The 19,475-nt window shown below is 43.8% G+C and overlaps 1 protein-coding gene across 1 annotated transcript in view; it reads left to right on the top strand.

Moving 5' to 3' along the window:
* The window catches only part of LOC105709678 (ATP-binding cassette sub-family A member 17-like), a 75,984-nt gene that overhangs the window by 14,658 nt on the left and 41,851 nt on the right, over positions 1-19,475 (top strand). The window contains 7 exon segments of the mRNA XM_064362739.1: positions 285-375; positions 378-443; positions 3,573-3,656; positions 7,896-8,056; positions 9,015-9,158; positions 12,483-12,641; positions 18,664-18,719. Coding sequence (XP_064218809.1) covers positions 285-375; positions 378-443; positions 3,573-3,656; positions 7,896-8,056; positions 9,015-9,158; positions 12,483-12,641; positions 18,664-18,719 — 761 coding nt within the window.

Here is a 19,475-nt window from a genome sequence, read left to right as displayed (position 1 = left end):
GTTAGAATCTGGGTGGTCTGACTCCAGAGCCCTTGCTGTTGATTGTTATGCAGCACACCATTCCTGAAGGGGGCTCAGGAGCGGCTGTGTGCTTCCCAGGCTGGCCGCAGGGAGAATTTCAGAGTACACAGGGAAGACCACTGTTGTAGCATGCTCCCCGAAGGGACACCTGCCAGTGTGGGCCCCCGTTACAGCTAACATCAGGCACAGCTTTGCTCTGTCCTGTGCCTTTGCTGAGTTTCAGGATTTTATAACCTAATTTGATTTCTCTTTGTTCTTCATAGGTTAAGTATAGCTTGCGCTTCAGTTACATTCAGAAGAATTTTTTCCTGGAGAAGCATATATTTTTTGAAGATGACCTGTATGACTGGTGCACATCCTTTACCCTCCCAATCCACGCCAAGAACCCAGGGAATTTCCATTTTCTGATGGGGGAAGTCCTGGTGAGAAAGCCCCGTGTGCGTGTTGAGAGCTTGGCTGCGGACAGGCTCGGTTTCTCAGGCCTGTAATCCCAGCACTTTGGGAGGCTGAGGTGGGGGGATCACCTGAGATCAGGAGTTTGTGATCAGTCAGACCAACATGGAGAAACCCCCTCTCTGCTAAAAATACAAAATTAGCCAGACATGGTGGCACATGCCTGTAATCCCAGCTACTTGATAGGCTGAGGCAGGAGAATTGCTTGAACCTGGGAGGTGGAGGTTGCAGTGAGCAGAGATCACTCCATTGTACTCCAGCCTGGGCAACAAGAGCAAAACTCCATCTCAAAAAAAAAAAAAAAGTACGGCCACTTTTGTCCTGCTTTTTTTGTTGTTTTTGCTGCAAGAATATTTGCTAAACATTTCAGAAGAGGTTGAAGGAGTTACATTTAGAAATGTGGCATTCAGTAAAATGCTTACATTCTAGAGTAAGTAAAAACAGTAGTTATTGGTTTGATTGTAACAATAGTGAATTGTTTGAAGGAAGGATGGAAACAGTTTACTGGAACAAGGAGTGCAGGGACCAATGGGTAGTATGGCCAATTTAGTAGTGACATTTCTCATCATGGAGGAAACATGATCTGTGCTTTATGGAAGTTTAAGATTTTCTTGGCTTCCCTTTTCCACTTGCAAGTACCACTCCTATTCTGTCTTTTTATTTATTATTATTATTATTATTATCATTATTATTATTTTAAGACGGAGTTTCACTCTTGTTGCCCAGGCCGGAGTGCGATGGCATGATCTTGGCTCACTGCAACCTCCGCCTCCGTGATTCAAGTAATTCTCCTGCCTCAGCCTCCGGAGTAGCTGGGATTACAGGTGCCTGCCACCACACCTGGCTAATTTTTTTGTATTTTTAGTAGAGACAGGGTTTCACCATGTTGGCCAGGCTGGTCTCAAACTCCTGACCTTAGGTGATCCACCCACCTCAACCTCCCAAAGTGCTGGGATTACGGGCGTGAATCACCACTCCTGGCCCTATTCTATCTTTTTAAACACATGTCCTGTTCAACAGATGTCGCACTGTATGATCTATGTCTAACATACCTCCCTTGACAATCTCCACTGACCATGTCCTTTGCATTTCATCCATCTCATTTAATTTAATGACGAGGAAACAGAAGATAGTCATCCATACTCTCAGGACTCTCTGCCTGCCTGTGCAGCTCCAAAGAGTCTGTTCCTGCTTGATGGAATCCTTGAACTCTGTCTGGCCTGTTCATTGGCTGATGTTTCACTTTGATTTTATTCACTCTGACTGATTCTTTAGAGCTTGCCTTGATTCTTATTCTGTCCTCACAACCCCATCTGCACTGCTCCCAGTTCCTGTTCTTCAGGCCTTGTGGTCTTGGCTGATCCTCTCCCTTTCCCCCTCGTGAATCTCCCTATCTGCATTTCTAGGCTGGGAAAAGCTCCTTCTCCCTTCCTGTCATTTAGGATAAGTGGACAGAAAATAAATGCCAGAAGGTTGGAGTTTTTCCAGGAGTTCCTATTTGTCCCAGGGGCTGGCATGTGGTCCCAAAACCAGGTCCTGACTCCTGGCTGCTAAAGTCCTCTCTCCTTGGGCAACCATGCTGACTTTCTGCTCTGCCACCCTCTGTTGATGGTGAAGGAGAGCCTTGCTGAGTGGCTACTTTCCATCGGCTTGCTCTTTCCCATGCAGTGGAGTCTAACTGCACCTGACAGAGCAAACACCTAAAACTTGGCACCCAGTGCTCCCTGGACCTGCCTGCATTGCCCAATTCTCACTTCTGGCAACCCCAGGTTCCTAGAGAAGTAGTGGGGCAACACTGACACCTGTGCATCTTCTGTCCTTCACAGTAAGCATTACGTTCCTGACTGAAGGTACATGGGCCAATCCTCTCTTGAAAGACTCATGCTCAGCTGGGCATGGTGACTCATGCCTGTAGTCACAGTACTTTGAGTCTGAGGTGGGCAGATCACCTCAGGTCAGGAGTTCAACAGCTTGGCCAACATGATGAAACCCCATCTCTACTAAAAATACAAAAAAATTAGCTGGACATGGTGGCAGGTGCCTGTAATCCCAGCTACTAAGGAGGCTAAGGAGGCTGAGGCAGGATAATCACTTGAACCCGGGAAGCAGAGGTTGCGGTGAGCTGAGGTGTGCCACTGCACTCCAGCCTGGACAAAAGAGCGAAACTCCATCTCAAAAAAAAAAAAAAAAAAAAAGAAAGAAAGAAAGAAGAAAGAGAAAGACTCATGGTCTCCAATTCACTTTAGATTTCTCCAGATGAATTAAAGACTTAAACATAAGACCTAACACCATAAAAACCTTAGAAGAAAACCTAGGCAAAACCATTCAGGACATAGGCATAGGCAAGGATTTCATGACTAAAACATCAAAAGCATTGGCAACAAAAGCCAAAATAGACAAATGGGATCTAATTAAACTCCAGAGCTTCTGCACAGCAAAAGAAACAGTCATTAGAGTGAACCGGCAACCAACAGAATGGGAAAAAATTTTTGCAATCTACCCATCTGACAAAGGACTTATATCCAAAATCTACAAAGCACTAAAACAGGTTTACAAGAAAAAAACCAGCCCATTCAAAAGCGGGCAAAGGATATGAACAGACAGTTTTCAAAATAAGACATATATGCGGCCAATGAACATGAAAAAATGCCCATCATCACTGGTCATTAGAGAAATGCAAATCAAAACTACATTGAGATACCATCTCATGCCAGTTAGAATGGTGATCATTAAAAAATCTGGAGACAACAGATGCTGGAGAGGATGTGGAGAAATAGGAACACTTTTACACTGTTGGTGGGAATGTAAACTAGTTCAACCATTGTGGAAGACAGTGTGGCGATTCCTCAAGGACCTAGAAATAGAAATTCCATTTGACCCAGCAATCCCATTACTGGGTATGTATCCAAAGGATTATAAATTATTCTATTATAAGGACACATGCACACATATGTTCGTTGCAGCATTGTTCACAATAGCAAAGACTTGGAACCAACCCAAATGCCCACTGATGATAGACTGGACAGGGAAAATGTGGCACATATACACCATAGAATACTGTGCAGCCATAAAAAATGATGAGTTCGTGTCCTTTGTAGGGACATGGATGAACCTGGAAACCATCATTCTCAGCAAACCGACACAAGAACAGAAAATCAAACACCGCATGTCCTCACTTATAGGTGGGTATTGAACAATGAGAATACATGGACACAGGGAGGGGAAGCATCACACACTGAGGTCTGTAGTGGGGGACTAGGGGAGGGACAGTGGGGGGTAGGGAGTTGGGGAGGGATAACATGGGGAGAAATGCCAGATATAGGTGATGGGGATGGAGGCAGCAAACCACATTGCCATGTATGTACCTATGCAACAATCCTGCATGTTCTTTACATGTACCCAGAAAGACTCATGCTCTCCAATTCACTTTAGATTTTTTGGTCTTCCTCTCTGTGAGGGGTTTAGGGTGAACACCCTCTAGGCAACTAACTGTTCTTAGAAAATTTAGCTGATACTCACCCATTGTAGAATGACTCAAATATTGACTTGAAGCCTTGGGCCTTTGTGCACATTAATTGAGAATCCAAGTCTCAGTACTGACAGTTTTCGTATAATTCTAGAAAAGATCCAGCAGTTCTGCAGTGAAAATACTCCTACATACAATCAAGAATATGTAACTATTTTCAGAATTTATTACCAACAGTTTGTTCTTTTTCCATCTGGACAGATTTGAGAGTCTGCCTAGGTCTAGGCCATCTGAAGACCATAGCCACCTCTACTCTGGGAGGGGGCTGAGGTACCCCACCCTGGCTTTGCCCGTGTTGGGGCCTGGTAACCATCACTTGGAGGTGGGGCCGTTATCTCTTAGAAGACCCCAGAACCAGGGATCTTTGCCTTTCAGCCCATTTTTCCTGAAAATTGACCCCAACATGCCAACTATACTGTATTCTTTTTTTTCTTCTTGAGACAGAGTCTCCCTCTGTCACCAGGCGCCAGGCTGGAGTGCAGTGGCACAATCTAGGCTCACTGCAACCTCTGCTTCCCGGGTTGAAGGGATTCTCCTGCTTCAGCCTCCCGAGTAGCTGGGACTACATGCATGCACCAACACACCTAGCTAATATTTTTTGTATTTTTAGTAGAGATAGGGTTTCACCATGTTACCCAGGATGGTCTTGATCTCCTGACCTCATGATCCACCTGCCTGGGCCTCCCAAAGTGCTGGGATTCTAGCTGTGAGCCACCACGCCCAGCCCAGCAGTTTATTTTTTAATGGAACTTGATTTGATTCTAAAATTTATGTAGAAGTGTAAAGGAACAGAAAAAAGGAAAAAAAAAAAAAGGCCAGACAAATTTGTTATTACATGTTAGAGAAGATACTACAGAACAATGGAGATTCAATAAATGGTCCTGTGGCCACTGGATAACTTTATGGAGCAAAATGAAATAAGACTCCTAATTCACACCATATGGAAGTCAATTCTAATTTCAGAAAACTATAAAGCTTTTTGGAGATGATATAGAAGGATATACCGATGTCCTTGAAGTAGGAAGGATTGCTTAAACAAGACACAGAAATACCTATAAAGGAAAAGAATGAAAAGTTTGATAATAAAATTAGGGTTTCGCAAAGAGAAGGAAAAGACAAGCTAGACGGGGAGAAGATACTTGCAACGCACTGAACTGACAAAAGACATATTCAGAATACTTAAAGATCTCATGTAAATTCATTAGAAATCTGATTTTGTGGTTTAAAAAATGGGTAAAAAGGCTCAGACCTGTAATCACAGCACTTTGGGAGGCCAAGGCAGTTGAACTGCTTGAGCTTAAAAGTTCAAGATCAGCCTGGGCAACTTGACAAGACCCGTGTCTTTACTAAAAATGCAAAATAATAGCCAGGCATGGTGGTGTGTGCCTGTGGTCCCAGTTTCTTGGGAGGCTGAGGTGGGAGAATTGCTTGAGCCCAGGGTGCAGAGGCTGCAGTGAACCAAGATTGCATCACTGACAAGGGTCTTGCCATGTTGTCAACTCAGAATTCTACACCCAGTGAAAATATCTCAAAAATTAGAGAGAAAGACTCTCTCAAATAAACAAAAACTGAGAGAATTAAGTGCTAGCAGACATGAGCTCTTCAGCCACAAAGAATCAGACCAGGCAGAAACTTGGATCTACACAAACAAATTAAGAGCACTGAAAATGGAAAACATGACTTATTTTTTCTAATTTTTTTTTGTTTTGAAGGAGAGCTGACTGTCTAAAGCAAAAATAGTAGCAATGAATTGTGTTTATAGCTTATGTAAAAGTAAAATGTCTAACAATCATAGCATAAAGTTTGGGAGGTAAGAACTGGGAATGTATTGTTGTGAAGTCCTTATACTATACATGAAGGAGTATAATATTATTTTAAGATAGACTCTGACTAATTAAAGGTATATATTGTAAACCTTAAAGCAACACTAAATTTTTTTTGAGATGGAGTCTCACTCTGTCACCCAGACTGGAGTGCAGTCGTGCTATCTTGGCTTACTGCAACCTCCACCTCCTGGGTTCAACAATTCTCCTGTCTTAGCCTCCTGAGTAGCTGGGACTACAGGCGTGCACCACCACATCCGGCTAATTTTTGTATTTTCAGTAGAGACGGGGTTTCACCATGTTAGCTACTCTGGTTTCGACCTCTTGACTTCACGATCCACCCGCTCAGCCTCCCAAAGTGCCAGAATTACAGGCATGAGGCACCATGCCTGGCTCATACTAAATAAATATTTTTAAAATTTAAATGATAAGTTAATAGTGGTGATAAAATGAAATCCAAAAAATTCTCCATTAATGCAAGAAAAGCAGAAAAAAAAAAAAAAAACACTTTGGAACAAATAGAAAAAAAACTGGTAAGATGATATATTTTAATCCAGACCGTCAATAATCATACTAAATGTGAGTGATCTAAACATACCAATTAAGAGCAGGTTGAATTAAAAAGGCAAAACCCAACTATATGGTGCCTTGTAAACATCAGTAGGTTGGGTGCAGTGTCTCACGCCCGTAATTCCACCACATTAGGAGGCTGAGGCAGGTGGATCACTTGAGGTCAGGAGTTTGAGACCAGCCTGGCCAACATGAGGAAGCCCCATCTCTACTACAAATACAAAAATTAGCCGGGCGTGGTGGCGCATGCCTGTAATCCCAGCTGAGACAGGAAAATTGTTTGAAACCAAGTGGCGGAGATTGCAATAAGCTGAGATGGCACCACTGCACTTCCAGCCTGGGCAACAGAGCTAGAATCCATCTAAAAAAACAACCACCACCAATAAAACCATTAATATAGGGATGGGGTGTACACATTTGGGGTTTGGGGGTGATTTGGATAATTTTTCATAGGTATTTATAACTGTTAAATTGTACACTTTTCTATATGTATATTCACAATAAACAAAAATAAACTGACAAGTGTCTACTGATGTGGGAAGGAACTTTGTCTATTTCTTCTCTTTGGACACTGCATACTTTGTATTGGATGAGGAAGTACCTGACCTTTGTGAACATTAGGCTGCAGCTTTGGAATCCGGAAGTGTGCAAGATGTGTTTATAACCCTAAGATAGAGTAAAAGGCAGAGTTCTTGGTGGGCACACAGACAGACACACATCAGAGAATCTCATCACTGGAAGAGCCTTGGAGGTCACCTGGCCCTGCTCCTCATGTGTGACCTGCAGACCAGCAGCATCAGCACTCCCACAGATCTTGTTAGAAATGCAGAATCCCAGGTCCACCCAAACAGACCTCATCAGAATCTGTGTGTTAACAAGATCCCCAGCAATTAGGAAACTTGTTAAAAATTTGAGGACACGTGCTTCTTGGGTATGGAACTATCTGTGCTGATCTTTGAAATAAGAATTAGCCAAGCAAAGAAGCTGGGGAGCAGTGGGAAAATGCTGCTGTAGCAGGTGCGGATGTGTGGAGATGCATTTTGGATAGCCCAATTCTCACTTTTTGGTGCCAATGAAAGTACTGCCAACTTTTGACAATAATAAAAATGTTTTATCTTCTAGGAGAAACTTCTCTAGCTTTTCCTTTCCCTGTGGCTAGCATCGGTCCCACAATGCCTCAGACACAAATAGTCCAGTCTTGTCATTGGCCTGTTTCATGACTAACTATAAATTTCTGGTAACTCTTCTCTGTTGTTTTGGTTTTTTTGTTTATTTGTTTTTTTGTTTTGTTTTTTTGATACTGGATCTGTCTGTGTTCCCCAGGCTGGAATGCAGTGGTTATTGACAGGCATGATCACTGATTGCACACTATATAGCCTTGACCTCCTGAGCTCAAGCTATCCTCCCACCTCAGCCTCCCGAGTAGACTATAAGTGTGTGCCACCATGGCCAGCTTCTTCTCTGTCTTTGATGTGATGAGTGATGTTCTTCCTTTATAACAGGCACAGGCATCCAGTGGAGGAATATGGGCAGTGTACATGGAGAGTTTAACTTCCCTCAGGTGCTGCTGGACTCTTTCTTATACTGCTTAATAGCCTGGTATGTGGAGTCCATCTTCCCAGGGAAGTATGGTACACCCAAGCCTTGGGACTTCTTGGCTCTGGTGAGTATTGATGCTGCTGTTTTGTAGGTTGACATTAGACTTCTTTGTGTGTGTCATTAATACTCCTACTCCTCTTGGTGATGTCCTGATTAAAATGTCAAACTCCAGGAAATCTCTAACCTGGGTTCGTCCCAAACCTTTCAGCTGTGGTTACCAGTAGAGCGTAACTAATGGTATGTCTCAATGTTTCTGACTCTGGCCTCCCTGCTCATGCACTGGGCTGGGAGTAGCCCCATCTGTCCCATGCAGAGTCCCCCCCAGGAGTGTCTGTGGATGTCTGACGTGTGTCTACTCAAACATCAGGCCCCACATTCTCCCATGAGACCTAATTCCCAACATGCTAGAGTCCTCATGCTGCCTCTTTCCCCAGTGAGCTGCACTGTTGGGATGGCCCTGAAGCTCTTCAAGACCTCTGTGACCATCAGTACACTGGCAGGGGACAGAGCATTTGTTAACAACCCCAGGAAGTTTTCAGAATCACTTATTTCTCACGATGACCAAGTTTTTCTTACAAAGCTGAGCTCTTCGTGCCTGATTCAGTCCTCCTAAAGTAGCATCTGGTGGCCTTACCCATGGGCTTGCCTGCTGATCCTGCCTCTGCACAAGTACTCATTAGGATCTCTACAAAGGCTGCCACGCTCACCCTTCTTGGAGCGTGGGGAAATGAGTAGATTGTTAACTCCAGTATTTATCCAGGCCTCTGCCCACAAGGACTATGAGTGCTGACATGATGGCTTCCCTGGTACATCAGGAACCTGGATAGGAGGCATCTTTTGTAGCTCCATCCTTGGGACCATGGGTTGTAGGTTGAAATGCAGTCGATTAGTAATGAGTCCATGAACAAGTTGCTTAACTTCTCTGGGCATGGGGTGGGGGTGTTCTAATATACCAAAATATCTTCCAGAAAGGGAAGTCACTTTGCCTAAATGATTAATGCATAAATTGATTTCCTCTCCAGCCCTCCTACTGGCATGGAAAGCCTGTACTTGTTACCCAATCACTGCTGGACATGAGGGGTCCTGTAAAAGCTCCAAACAGTGAGTTCATTCAGGAAGAGCCTACAGATTTGATCAAAGGAATTGAAATTCAGCATCTATACAAGGTAGCAGCTCACAAACCTCCTTCTAAGAACTTAAGAAATTACGCATATAAGCTTCTGTTTTATTCAAACTGGGATTACAATGTACATTTTGTGACTGGGAATTTTAATTCCCTCTGTCATGCTGTCCTAAAAATTAGAAATATAACCTGAAATGTCCTGTTTTCTGTCATAAAGTTAAATGACCAGATGAAAGGCCTAGATGCCCTTTTTTTTTTTTTTCATTTTTTTTTAGAGGTGGAGTCTCACTATGTTGTCCAGGCTGGTCTTGAACTTTTGGGCTCAAGAGATCCTCCTGCCTTGGCCTCCCAAAGTGCTGGGATTATAGGTGTGAGCCACTGCTCCCAGCCTAGATGATCTGTCTCTTGAAAACAGTCTCCTCTCATCCTCCCACTGCCTAATACTCCTTGTTAGGGACTAACTGTAATTCAACCATTTGATGGATAACTTTTATCCACCAACATTTTTATATACCCAAATCACATTTTAAGCCAGATATCACTGTTGGCTTCTCGATATAGAAGTGGAGGTGTCTGTTCTTTCACAAGTGTCTGCTGAGTACTTGCTACATGCAGAGCCCTGGGTTGGCTAAGGACTCCTATAACAGGATGGCTGGATGTAAGCTGGAGGCTCCCACAGAGCATTCGCTTTGAAATCTTCCATTCTTCAATTATGCAGGACACTCTGTGCCATTGCTGCCGCCGCACTTGCACATTGGATGCTCCAGCTCAGCACTTGTGTTGCCTTCTGGTGGGATCCAGTAGATACCATCCTAGCCTAGGGGATTCTGGAAATGGGTGATAATTCCAGCTCCTCTGTGTACTACAGTTAGTAGTTAGGAATACTTGACTCTTCAGCCAACTTACTGTGGGGATGTTGTTTTCCTTTCTTTTTTTTTTTTAAGAGATGCAGTCTCGGGCCGGGCGCGGTGGCTCAAGCCTGTAATCCCAGCACTTTGGGAGGCCGAGGCGGGTGGATCACGAGGTCAAGAGATCGAGACCATCCTGGTCAACATGGTGAAACCCCGTCTCTACTAATACAAAAAATTAGCTGGGCACGGTGGCGCGTGCCTGTAATCCCAGCTACTCAGGAGGCTGAGGCAGGAGAATTGCCTGAACCCAGGAGGCGGAGATTGCGGTGAGCCGAGATCGCGCCATTGCGCTCCAGCCTGGGTATCAAGAGCGAAACTCCGTCTCAAAAAAAAAAAAAAAAAAAAAAAAAAGAGATGCAGTCTCGCTCTGTTGCCCAGGTTGGAGTGCAGTGTCATGATCTCAGCTCACTGCAGCCTCTGCTTTCCAGGTCCAAGCAATTCTCCTGCCTCAGCCTCCTGAGTAGCTGGGATTACAGGTGCGCCCCACCACATCTGGCTAATTTTTGCATTTTTAGTAGAGACAGGGTTTCACCATGTTGATCAGACTGGGCTTGAACTCCTGACCTCATGATCCAACCACCTCAGCCTCCCAAAGTGCTGGGATTACAGGCATAAGCCACTGCGCCCAGCCTGTTTTGTTTTCTCACGTAACTAGTGGTCTGCCGGTAGATGATTCTGGCATGATTTCAGCTGCTCCACAAAGGCATTCCAGACCACAGCACCTTCTTATTGATTGATTGCTTGATTGATTTTCCCTGGGTCATTCGTAGCCCATTAGCTTTCATCTGTGTGTTTATCATTTCATGGTTGCAAGATGGCTACTTGGCTCTCCTATAAGGAAAGATAAAGTTTAAACTGCTTTCTTTTGACAAGACTTTTCCCTCTTTCTTTCCTTCCTTCCTTCCTTTTCCTTCTTTCTGTCTTCCCTCCCTCCCTCTCTCCCTTCTTCCCTCCCTCCCTCCCTCCCTCCCTCCCTCCCTCCCTGCCTGCCTGCCTGCCTTCCTTCCTTCCTTCCTTCCTTCCTTCCTTCTCTTTAACATAATAGAGTATCCCTTTTTCTTATTGCCCAGAATTCTGCCACATGGTCACCTCTACTGTAAGGATAACTGAGAAGTCAGGGAACAGGACTGTCATGCTTGATTTAAAACAACTGAGAAAAGGCTGGGTCCAGTGGCTCATGGCTGTAATCCCAGCACTTTGGGAGGCCGAGGTGGGTGGATCACCTAAGGTTACAAGTTCGAGACCAGCAAGGTCAACGTGGTGAAACCCCGTCTCTACTAAAAAAAATATATACAAAAATTAGCCAGGTGTGGTGGTGTGCAGCTGTAATCCCAGCTACTCTGGAGGCTGAGGCAGGAGAATCACTTGAACCCAGGAGGCAGAGCTGCAGTGAGCTGAAATTGCACCATTGCACTCCAGCCTGAGAGACAGAGTGAGACTTCATCTTAAAAAAACAAAAAAGAGAAAAGATGTAGGGAGGGAGAGCTTACCAAATGCCTTTCAACAGCTCTCTGCTCCCAAATGTCAGTACAGTTGACCCTTAAGCAACATGATTTAAACTGCTCAGGTCCAGTTATATATTTATTTGTTTCAACCAAACACAGATTAAAAATTCAGTTTTTAGGGGAATTTGAAACCTGCGAATACAGAGGGCCGAGCGACCTTTTGAGTTGGCAGGTTCCCAGGGCTTCAGGGGACTGCCTCCAGGACCAAGTTTGAGTACACATGGATTTTAGTATGTGCAGAGGTCCTGGAAGCAGTCCGCCGTAGATGCTGAGGGATGACTGTAGATGGATTGTGGAAGAAGTGACAACTAAATACCATCCAAATATAGTATCTGGACTCCAGACCCCAAACCCAGCCCCAACGTCATTAGACAGGACACAAATAATCTAAAGCATATACTATAATGTGTTGCTATCTCTGGGATGTCCTGTAGGATTTTTATTTTCTTCTTTTTACTCAATGTATGAATTATTTGCATAATAGGAAAATCAATGGTATTTAAAATACTGGAGACATTTAACTTGGAAAGCAGGCTACTCTGTCTGGGATTCCCTCCTCACATCAACACCTCCTGCAAAAGAGGCAAGGTGCCTTTCTCAGGGGCTCAGCTGGGTTATGCTGAGCAGGGTCTGGCTCCAGAAGCAGAGAGGAGTGCCTTCCATGCTGCCACACTGCATCTGGGAGCTCCCGGCCCTGTGGTTCAGGTTCTCTACACCAGGTTCCAGGGATCAGGAAGAAGATCCCCATGGAGATTACTCCTGCTCAACTTCCTCAGCAGCTCCAGGGAGTTAAATGCTAAAAGAAGGGAGTCCCTTTTTAGATTTCCACTTGGATTCCTACTGCTGAGCTTTTAAGAGAAGTTATGTATGTGTGCAGCCTGTCATAAGTTCTTTAGAAATGTCATTCTTGTGTTCAGGTTACACTGTCAGTCAACCTTGACTTTTCCTCAGGTATATCACAGAGGAGGGACTAAACACATAGCAGCCAACTGTCTGACCATGAACATGTACAGAGGGCAGATCACTGTTCTTCTGGGACACAACGGAGCAGGAAGAACCACCACCTGCTTCACGCTCAGTTACATGTGTGGGGTCAGCCATCCTGGGGAAGTCCTGAAAAAAATCATTGAACATATCTAGATTTTTTGTTTCACCTCCTCTCATTAGATTTCACTGATATTTTAATATTAAGCATTGCTCGTTGCTTAATATTAAAATATAAACTGTCTGGTTGTTCATTTACCCTGCACCAGGAAAAGGAAACCTTTGGCTTTCTGTCAATCTGCAAAACTTTATACCATTTACTATCAAGAAGCTCTGATCATTCAACCTGAAGAAACTGATGAAAAAAAAAAGAGAACCTATGAACTGTGCTTAGCATTTCTTTCTAGATTTCACCTTCCTGTTACAATGCAGCACCACTAATCTCTCAACACAATAGTCTTTCCATTTGCTTCTGATTGCCACAGGCACTTTTAGAATAATATCTGGTGAATTACTCCAAAATGATTTGTGTTTCAGAGTAATTTTTATGCTAAAATAACTGTTTCATATCCCATCAACTAAAATAATATTTTGTGAAATTTAGAATCTCCTTTATTTAAGAAATTTATGTTTATTGAAGTCTTAACATGTGTAAAGCTCCATACAATGCCAGCAAGATGCGCTTTCAACCCCCAAGGAGCTCTGAAAGCTTACTAGTTCCCCCTCATTGCACACAGAACACAAAACTGCTGGGAAGGTATTGCACCTCAAAGTTAAGCTGCCCTGATGCTCCTCATATGTGGCTGATGATCCTTCCACTGAAGGCATTTGAGGAGCAGCAAAATAGTGCAGCTGGACCAGAGGTGCCTTTGGCCACCTCTCTGGTATCAGGGCTTTAAAAACCAAATCTCGGCCAGGTGCAGTGGCTCACGCCTATAATCCCAGCACTTTGGGAGGCCGAGGCAGATGGATCACGAGGTCAAGAGATCGAGACCATCCTGGTCAACATGGTGAAACCCCGTCTCTACTAAAATACAAAAATTAACTGGGCATGGTGGCGCATGCCTGTAGTCCCAGCTACTTGGAAGGCTGAGGCAGGAGAATTGCTTGAACCCAGGAGGCAGAGGTTGCGGTGAGCCGAGATCGCGCCATTGCACTCCAGCCTGGGTAACAAGAGCAAAACTCCATCTCAAAAAGAAAAAAACAAATCTCAGCCCAGCAGGCACTTACCAAGCAGGCTCTGTACCCATCAGGACTGGGACACAGCAGTGTTTCTGAAAGGATAGTCCTCTTTCAGATATAGACATTGTTGCTCCTGACAGTGTTGACCACTTAGGAAAGGCCTCTCCCCCTAAATAGGCCTGTGAGGTTCTCACTGCCTGAAGGGTGAGCTGGCTAGGCTAAGAGATCAAAGAGCCAAGTCAGATATGTGTGTGAGTTATTCTTCTGTCTCCCCCTCATCCCTCTCCCCAGGGAACCTGTTCTGTTTACTTCTGGATCCACAGTGTCTGAATAGTATTTGGCACAGAATAGGCAATCCATAAATATCATTGAATGATGACAGAATTAATTAATATAATTGCAAATACTGCCAAAATGCAGACTGGGAATGATGTATCAGAGCTCTGCCATGGCTTTCCACCAATGGTGACATGGCATAAAAAAAGCTAACACTGCCCTGGGGAAAGTGTCAGTAGCCTTGAAGATGCTAAGCTGGGAAGAAAAATTTGGCTAATTGCCTAGAACATCGGACAGCAAAGAGCTTCTATTTCGTAATTGGTGATAGAAAGGCCCAAAACTTGGCACAGGCATGTTTTGTATCTTAGACCCTGTTTCTCTGTCCTATAAAGTTATGCGGTTTTTTTGGTTCTTTTATGAGTGCTATTTAGTTCTTCTGTTATCATAACTTTACATTAAAAGACCTGTTATATTTACTATACAATAGTATTACCTTTTCCCCTTTTTACCCCTAAACAATCATGGATGCTTCATTATTCACAGCCAAAATGGAAGATCTGACAACCAGAGGGTAATCTGGCAATAAGTATCAAAAATCTTTCAAGTCTTGTCCTGTCTTTGACCTGCCAAATCTGCTTATATTGATTTAGAATAACGAAATAATTGGGAAGCAGGCAAAGTTATATCACATGTTTATAATTGTGAAAATTGCAAATAACCTAAGCATCCATAGTTTGGACTGAATCAAGAAATAGGGTATGTTGATAACAATAAAATCTTTTTAGCCCTTAAAGATGATATAGGGCTGGATGCTGTGGCTCATGCCTATAATCTTAGCACTTTGGAAGGCAGAGGCAGGTTGATCGCTTGAGCCCAGGAGTTTGAGACCAGCCTGGGCAACATGACAAAACCCAGTCTCTACAAAAAATACACCCAAAAAATGGTGCACATGTGTAGTCCCAGCTACTGATATTGAAAGAGCGCTTGAGCCCAGGAGATCAAGGCTGCAGTGAGTCATGATGACACTAATGCCCACAGCCTGGGCAATAGAGCAAGACCCTGTCTCAAAAAAAAAAAAAAAAAATAGAGATTTTGTTGATGTAGACAAATTGCCTCAATACATTGTTAAATGAAAAAGCCAGTTAGACCAGCCTGGCCAACTTGCTGAAACCCCATCTCTACTAAAAATAAAAAAAATTAGGGGGCCATGGTGGCACATACCTGTAATCTCAGCTACTCAGGAGACTGAGGCATGAGAATCGCTTGAACTTGGGAGATGGAGGCTGCAGTGAGCTGAGATCATGCTGCTGCACTCCAGCCTGGGCAACAGAGCCAGACCCTGTCTCAAAGAAAAAAAAAAGCCAGTTAGAAAACTAGAATTTATATTTGTATTCTCATTTTTGTTAAAAAATAAATATATGAGTTGGTTGTACATAAAAAATACCTAAGGCTATGGGGCCGGGTGTGGTGACTCAAGCCTGTAATCCCAGCACTCTGGGAGGCCGAGGAGAGTGGATCACGAGGTCCGGAGATCGGGACCAGCCTGGCTAACACGGTGAAACCCCGTCTCTATTAAAAATACAAAAAAAAAAAAGCCGGGCGTGGTGGTGGGCACCTGTAATCCCAACTACTCGGGAGGCTGAGGCAGGAGAATCTCTTAAACCCGGGATGCGGAGGTTACAGTGAGCCAAGATGGCACCACTGCATTCCAGCCTGGGTAACAGAGCAAGCCTCCATCTCTGCCAAATCAGAACAAAAGATTTGACTTGATTTTCCTTTAAATTATTTCAGACTTCGACTAGGTTCCCAACACTTCCTTCTCGCCTCGTCAGTCCCTATGTCTCTGTCAAACCAGAATCTTACCTTATACTTCACTGAGAAAATAAAAACCATCAGACCATCCCTATCACAAACCTATAACCCTGGTGGCTTTTACACTTGTTTTTTTTTTTTTCTTTCTTCCATCTTGTTACAGATCAGAGTTTGTTTCTCTTTCTATCACAGTCCTGCCCTTTAGCACCAGTTCGAGACCCCATCAACCCCATCTCCTCAACAACTCCCGTATTTGATTATCCTCTCTCACCTCCGTCACCATTTTTTCCCTTTCCTGGATCATTTTTCATAACATACTCGCATACTCTGGTGAAACGGCTTCCTGGGCCCTCCTCCCTTCCCAGCTGCCTCTCCATGTCTCTGTCACCCTTCACAGCCAAGTTTCATAGTAAGTGGTCTACACATGCTGCCTCCCCTGCATTGTCATGCTACTTCCAAGTGTCTTCAGCCCAAACCCTTCCATCCAAACTGCTCTTTCAAGGTCATCATCAGCCATCATCATCAGGTAAGATATCACTTAAAATATTAGGGACTTTCTATTTCTTTAAAAAAAAGTTATTATCCAGGCACGGTGGCTTACACCTGTAATCCTAGCACTTTGGGAGGCTGAGGCTGTGACATGGTAAAAGCCCCATAAAACTGCATAGTTCAACCATACCTCAGCTTTCTGTTGAAACTGCTCTCTGTAACCCCTAATGTTACAGGCAAGCAGTCCAAACCGACGCCATCTTGGCCCCTGCGACTTGTAATAAGTAATTAAGGTCTGTAATTTCCACCCTACCCAGACAATGTGGAAACTAACGCTTATCTTGACTTCTGTGAACCACTTAAGTAACAATCAAAATGTCTAAAGTCCCCTGGCCCTCGGAATGTCCGGAGCCCCTCACCCTCATCTCCGCCCAGGAGGTGATTTACAGAATCCACTGGCCCTTGGAATGTCTGAAGCCCCTCACCTCCACCCCCCCCACCCTCACTCCCGAGGTGGTTTTATGGGCATAAAAGGTCTTGACAACCTCCTTTTGGGGCCACAGGTTGGAGAGACTCGAGTCCTCCGTGGCCGCTGGCAATAAAGACCCTGCAGTTTGGCCTACTTTTGTCTTGGTGTTGACTTTCTATACTCGCTCCAGGACAACAGGCAAGTGGATCACCTGAGGTCAAGAGTTCAAGACCAGCCTGGACAACGTATGGAAACCTTGTCTGTGCTAAAAATACAAAAATTAGCCAGGCGTGGTAGTGGGTGCCTGCAATCCCAGCTACTTAGGAGGCTGAGGCAGGAGAATCACTTGAACCCGGAGGCGGAGGTTGCAGTCTGATATGGCACTCCAGACTAGGCTTCAGAGAGAGATTCTGTCTCAAAAAATAATAATAATATAAAAAATAAAATAAAAGTTATTGGATAATATTTTATTCCTGTAAATAAATATGTTTCATACATGTAATTATGAAGTATAAATAACAGAATGAGCACTAGTGAGCCCTCTATGCAACCTAAGAACTAAGACATAGCAATAACTTTTTACCCTAACCATACTCAACCCCACAACATCAGTTACCTAGTTAACCATTTCTTTCTTCTTGAAACACTCTTCTCTCTTGGCTTCCTTAGCAAAGTTTACTCCTTGGTGGTTTTATTTCTACCTGTCTGGCCACTCCCGAGTGGCACTGGGAAAGAATGGGAGACACGAGTATTGGGAAAGGTGGTTATGAAAAGGTCAGTAGGAATTCTTTACATTTGAAAGGCCCCTGAGCCACCCCGGTAGAGATAGCAAGAAGAGGAGTTGCATATGAATGAAGCTGGGCATTGAGGAGAGGTTCAGCCAGGAAATGCATGAGAGTCATCTGCCTGTGGAAGTATTTAAAGTCATGGGAAGGGATCCGGCCATGTAGGAAGAGAATGTAGAGAAAGAAGCAAGACAGCATACAACCAGTTCCTGAAGCACTCCTAGAATTCGAGGTTCCACGGAGAGGGGCCCTGCAAAGAAGCCTGGAGAAAAGCAGCTTCATAAAAATGAATGGAGAATAAGCACAAATACGAAAAATTGGCATTGAGAATTTGGGGGAAAAAAACCTATGAATACAAAATAATTAGAAGACAATCTTTTGTACAGCTTTAAACTAATATATTGGAAAACTTCAATAAAATTTTAGATTATCTAAAAAAAAATTTTATTAAAATTGACTCAATAAGTACCAAAAAGTTTGTATAAACCTGATCACTTTTATCAAATATTTAAAGAAAAGATAATTTTGATTTTATTCATATTCTTCCAGAGAATAGAGAACATTAAAAAAAATACAGGCTGGGAGGAGTAGTGGCTCATGCTTGTAATCTCAGCACTTTGTGGGACTGAGGCAGGAGGATCACTTGAGCCCTGGAGTTCAAGACCAGCCTGGGCAACACAGGGAGACCTTGTCTCCACAGAAAAAAAAGAAAGAAAGAGCCAGGCTTGGTGGTGCACAGCTGTAGTCCCAGCTAGTGGGGAAGCTAAGGCAGGAAGAATGCTTGAGCCTGTGAGGTCAAGGCTGCAGTGAGCCATGATCATGCCACAGTTCTCCAGGCCGGGCAAAAGAGTGAGACCCTATCTTAAAAACAAACAAACAAACCCTCCCTACTCCTTTTTACTAATACAGTGTAATAATGTAGCGGTTCATTGAAAGACTACTATACCATATTGAAAGGATTATTTGATATTATCATTAATCAATATGATTTTCCATAATATGTCAAAAAGAAATCACCCTGTATTCATCCACATAAATGAGAAAAACATGCTTTCTATAATAATTTACTTAGGAACGCAAATAAGAGCATGGCCATCCAGGAGAGGCCTGAGTCCTTAACACCACCTCCCTTCAGAGAGGGCAGTGCACTGGCTGTGCCCCAAGTCTGGTGCAGCCAGGGCAGCTTTCCCTGTGAGGCCTGCCAGGTAAAACCTTGTAATTACCTATAGTCAGGCCTGAAAAATCATACATGGGTTTTTAACCAGGAGCCAGACTCCTTAACACACAAAAAAACTCATCATAAATTTAAAAACAAAAGTCCACTGTCCACTTCTTCCAGTCATGATGGAGTAACTGATCAAGAACATACCCTTCCACTAAAACTGGACAAAAATATATGAAGCCATTTCAGATATTAAGCATTATGAAGTCTAGGACCATGACTGATTGTTGAGAGAAGAGAAACACCAAGAAGAGACCTATATTTGCCCCAGCTCTTTGGCTTGGGCACTTTCTAGAACATAGCCCAGAAAAGTAAAAACAAATCACAATGTAGCAGTGAATTTGCTTAGCTGAGAAGGCAGAGATGAGAGGTAAGAGCTCCTGAAGTGTCTGGACTTTGTGGGACTAGGACAGCAGAGGAGAAAGCTCGCAGGGGAGGGAGGGCCCCAGGGGAGTTCACTTGAATCTGTGGCTGAGGGCTGGGTACAAGAGCAGGCTGAGAGTTCATGGTGTATAGCACAGAGCAGCTACTGTGCACCTGAGCTGTCGACTCAGCTGGGCTGTTGCCTCTGCCTCTTAAATAGTATGAATACTTCCTTTTTCATGACAGATGGCTGATGTTTGTAGCTGAGCAGCTTCATTTGCCTGCTTCCTCCTTGTAGGAGGTTCACTACAGGCCACTTTTCACTTTGAACTCTCTCTGTCCTCTTTTGTGTAAGCTGATAC

This window comes from Aotus nancymaae, unplaced genomic scaffold, assembly GCF_030222135.1.
Source record: "Aotus nancymaae isolate 86718 unplaced genomic scaffold, 86718_ANA_hifiasm-v0.15.2.pri h1tg000049l, whole genome shotgun sequence".
NCBI lineage: Eukaryota > Metazoa > Chordata > Mammalia > Primates > Aotidae > Aotus > Aotus nancymaae.
This window is presented reverse-complemented; position numbering and strand designations above follow the sequence as displayed.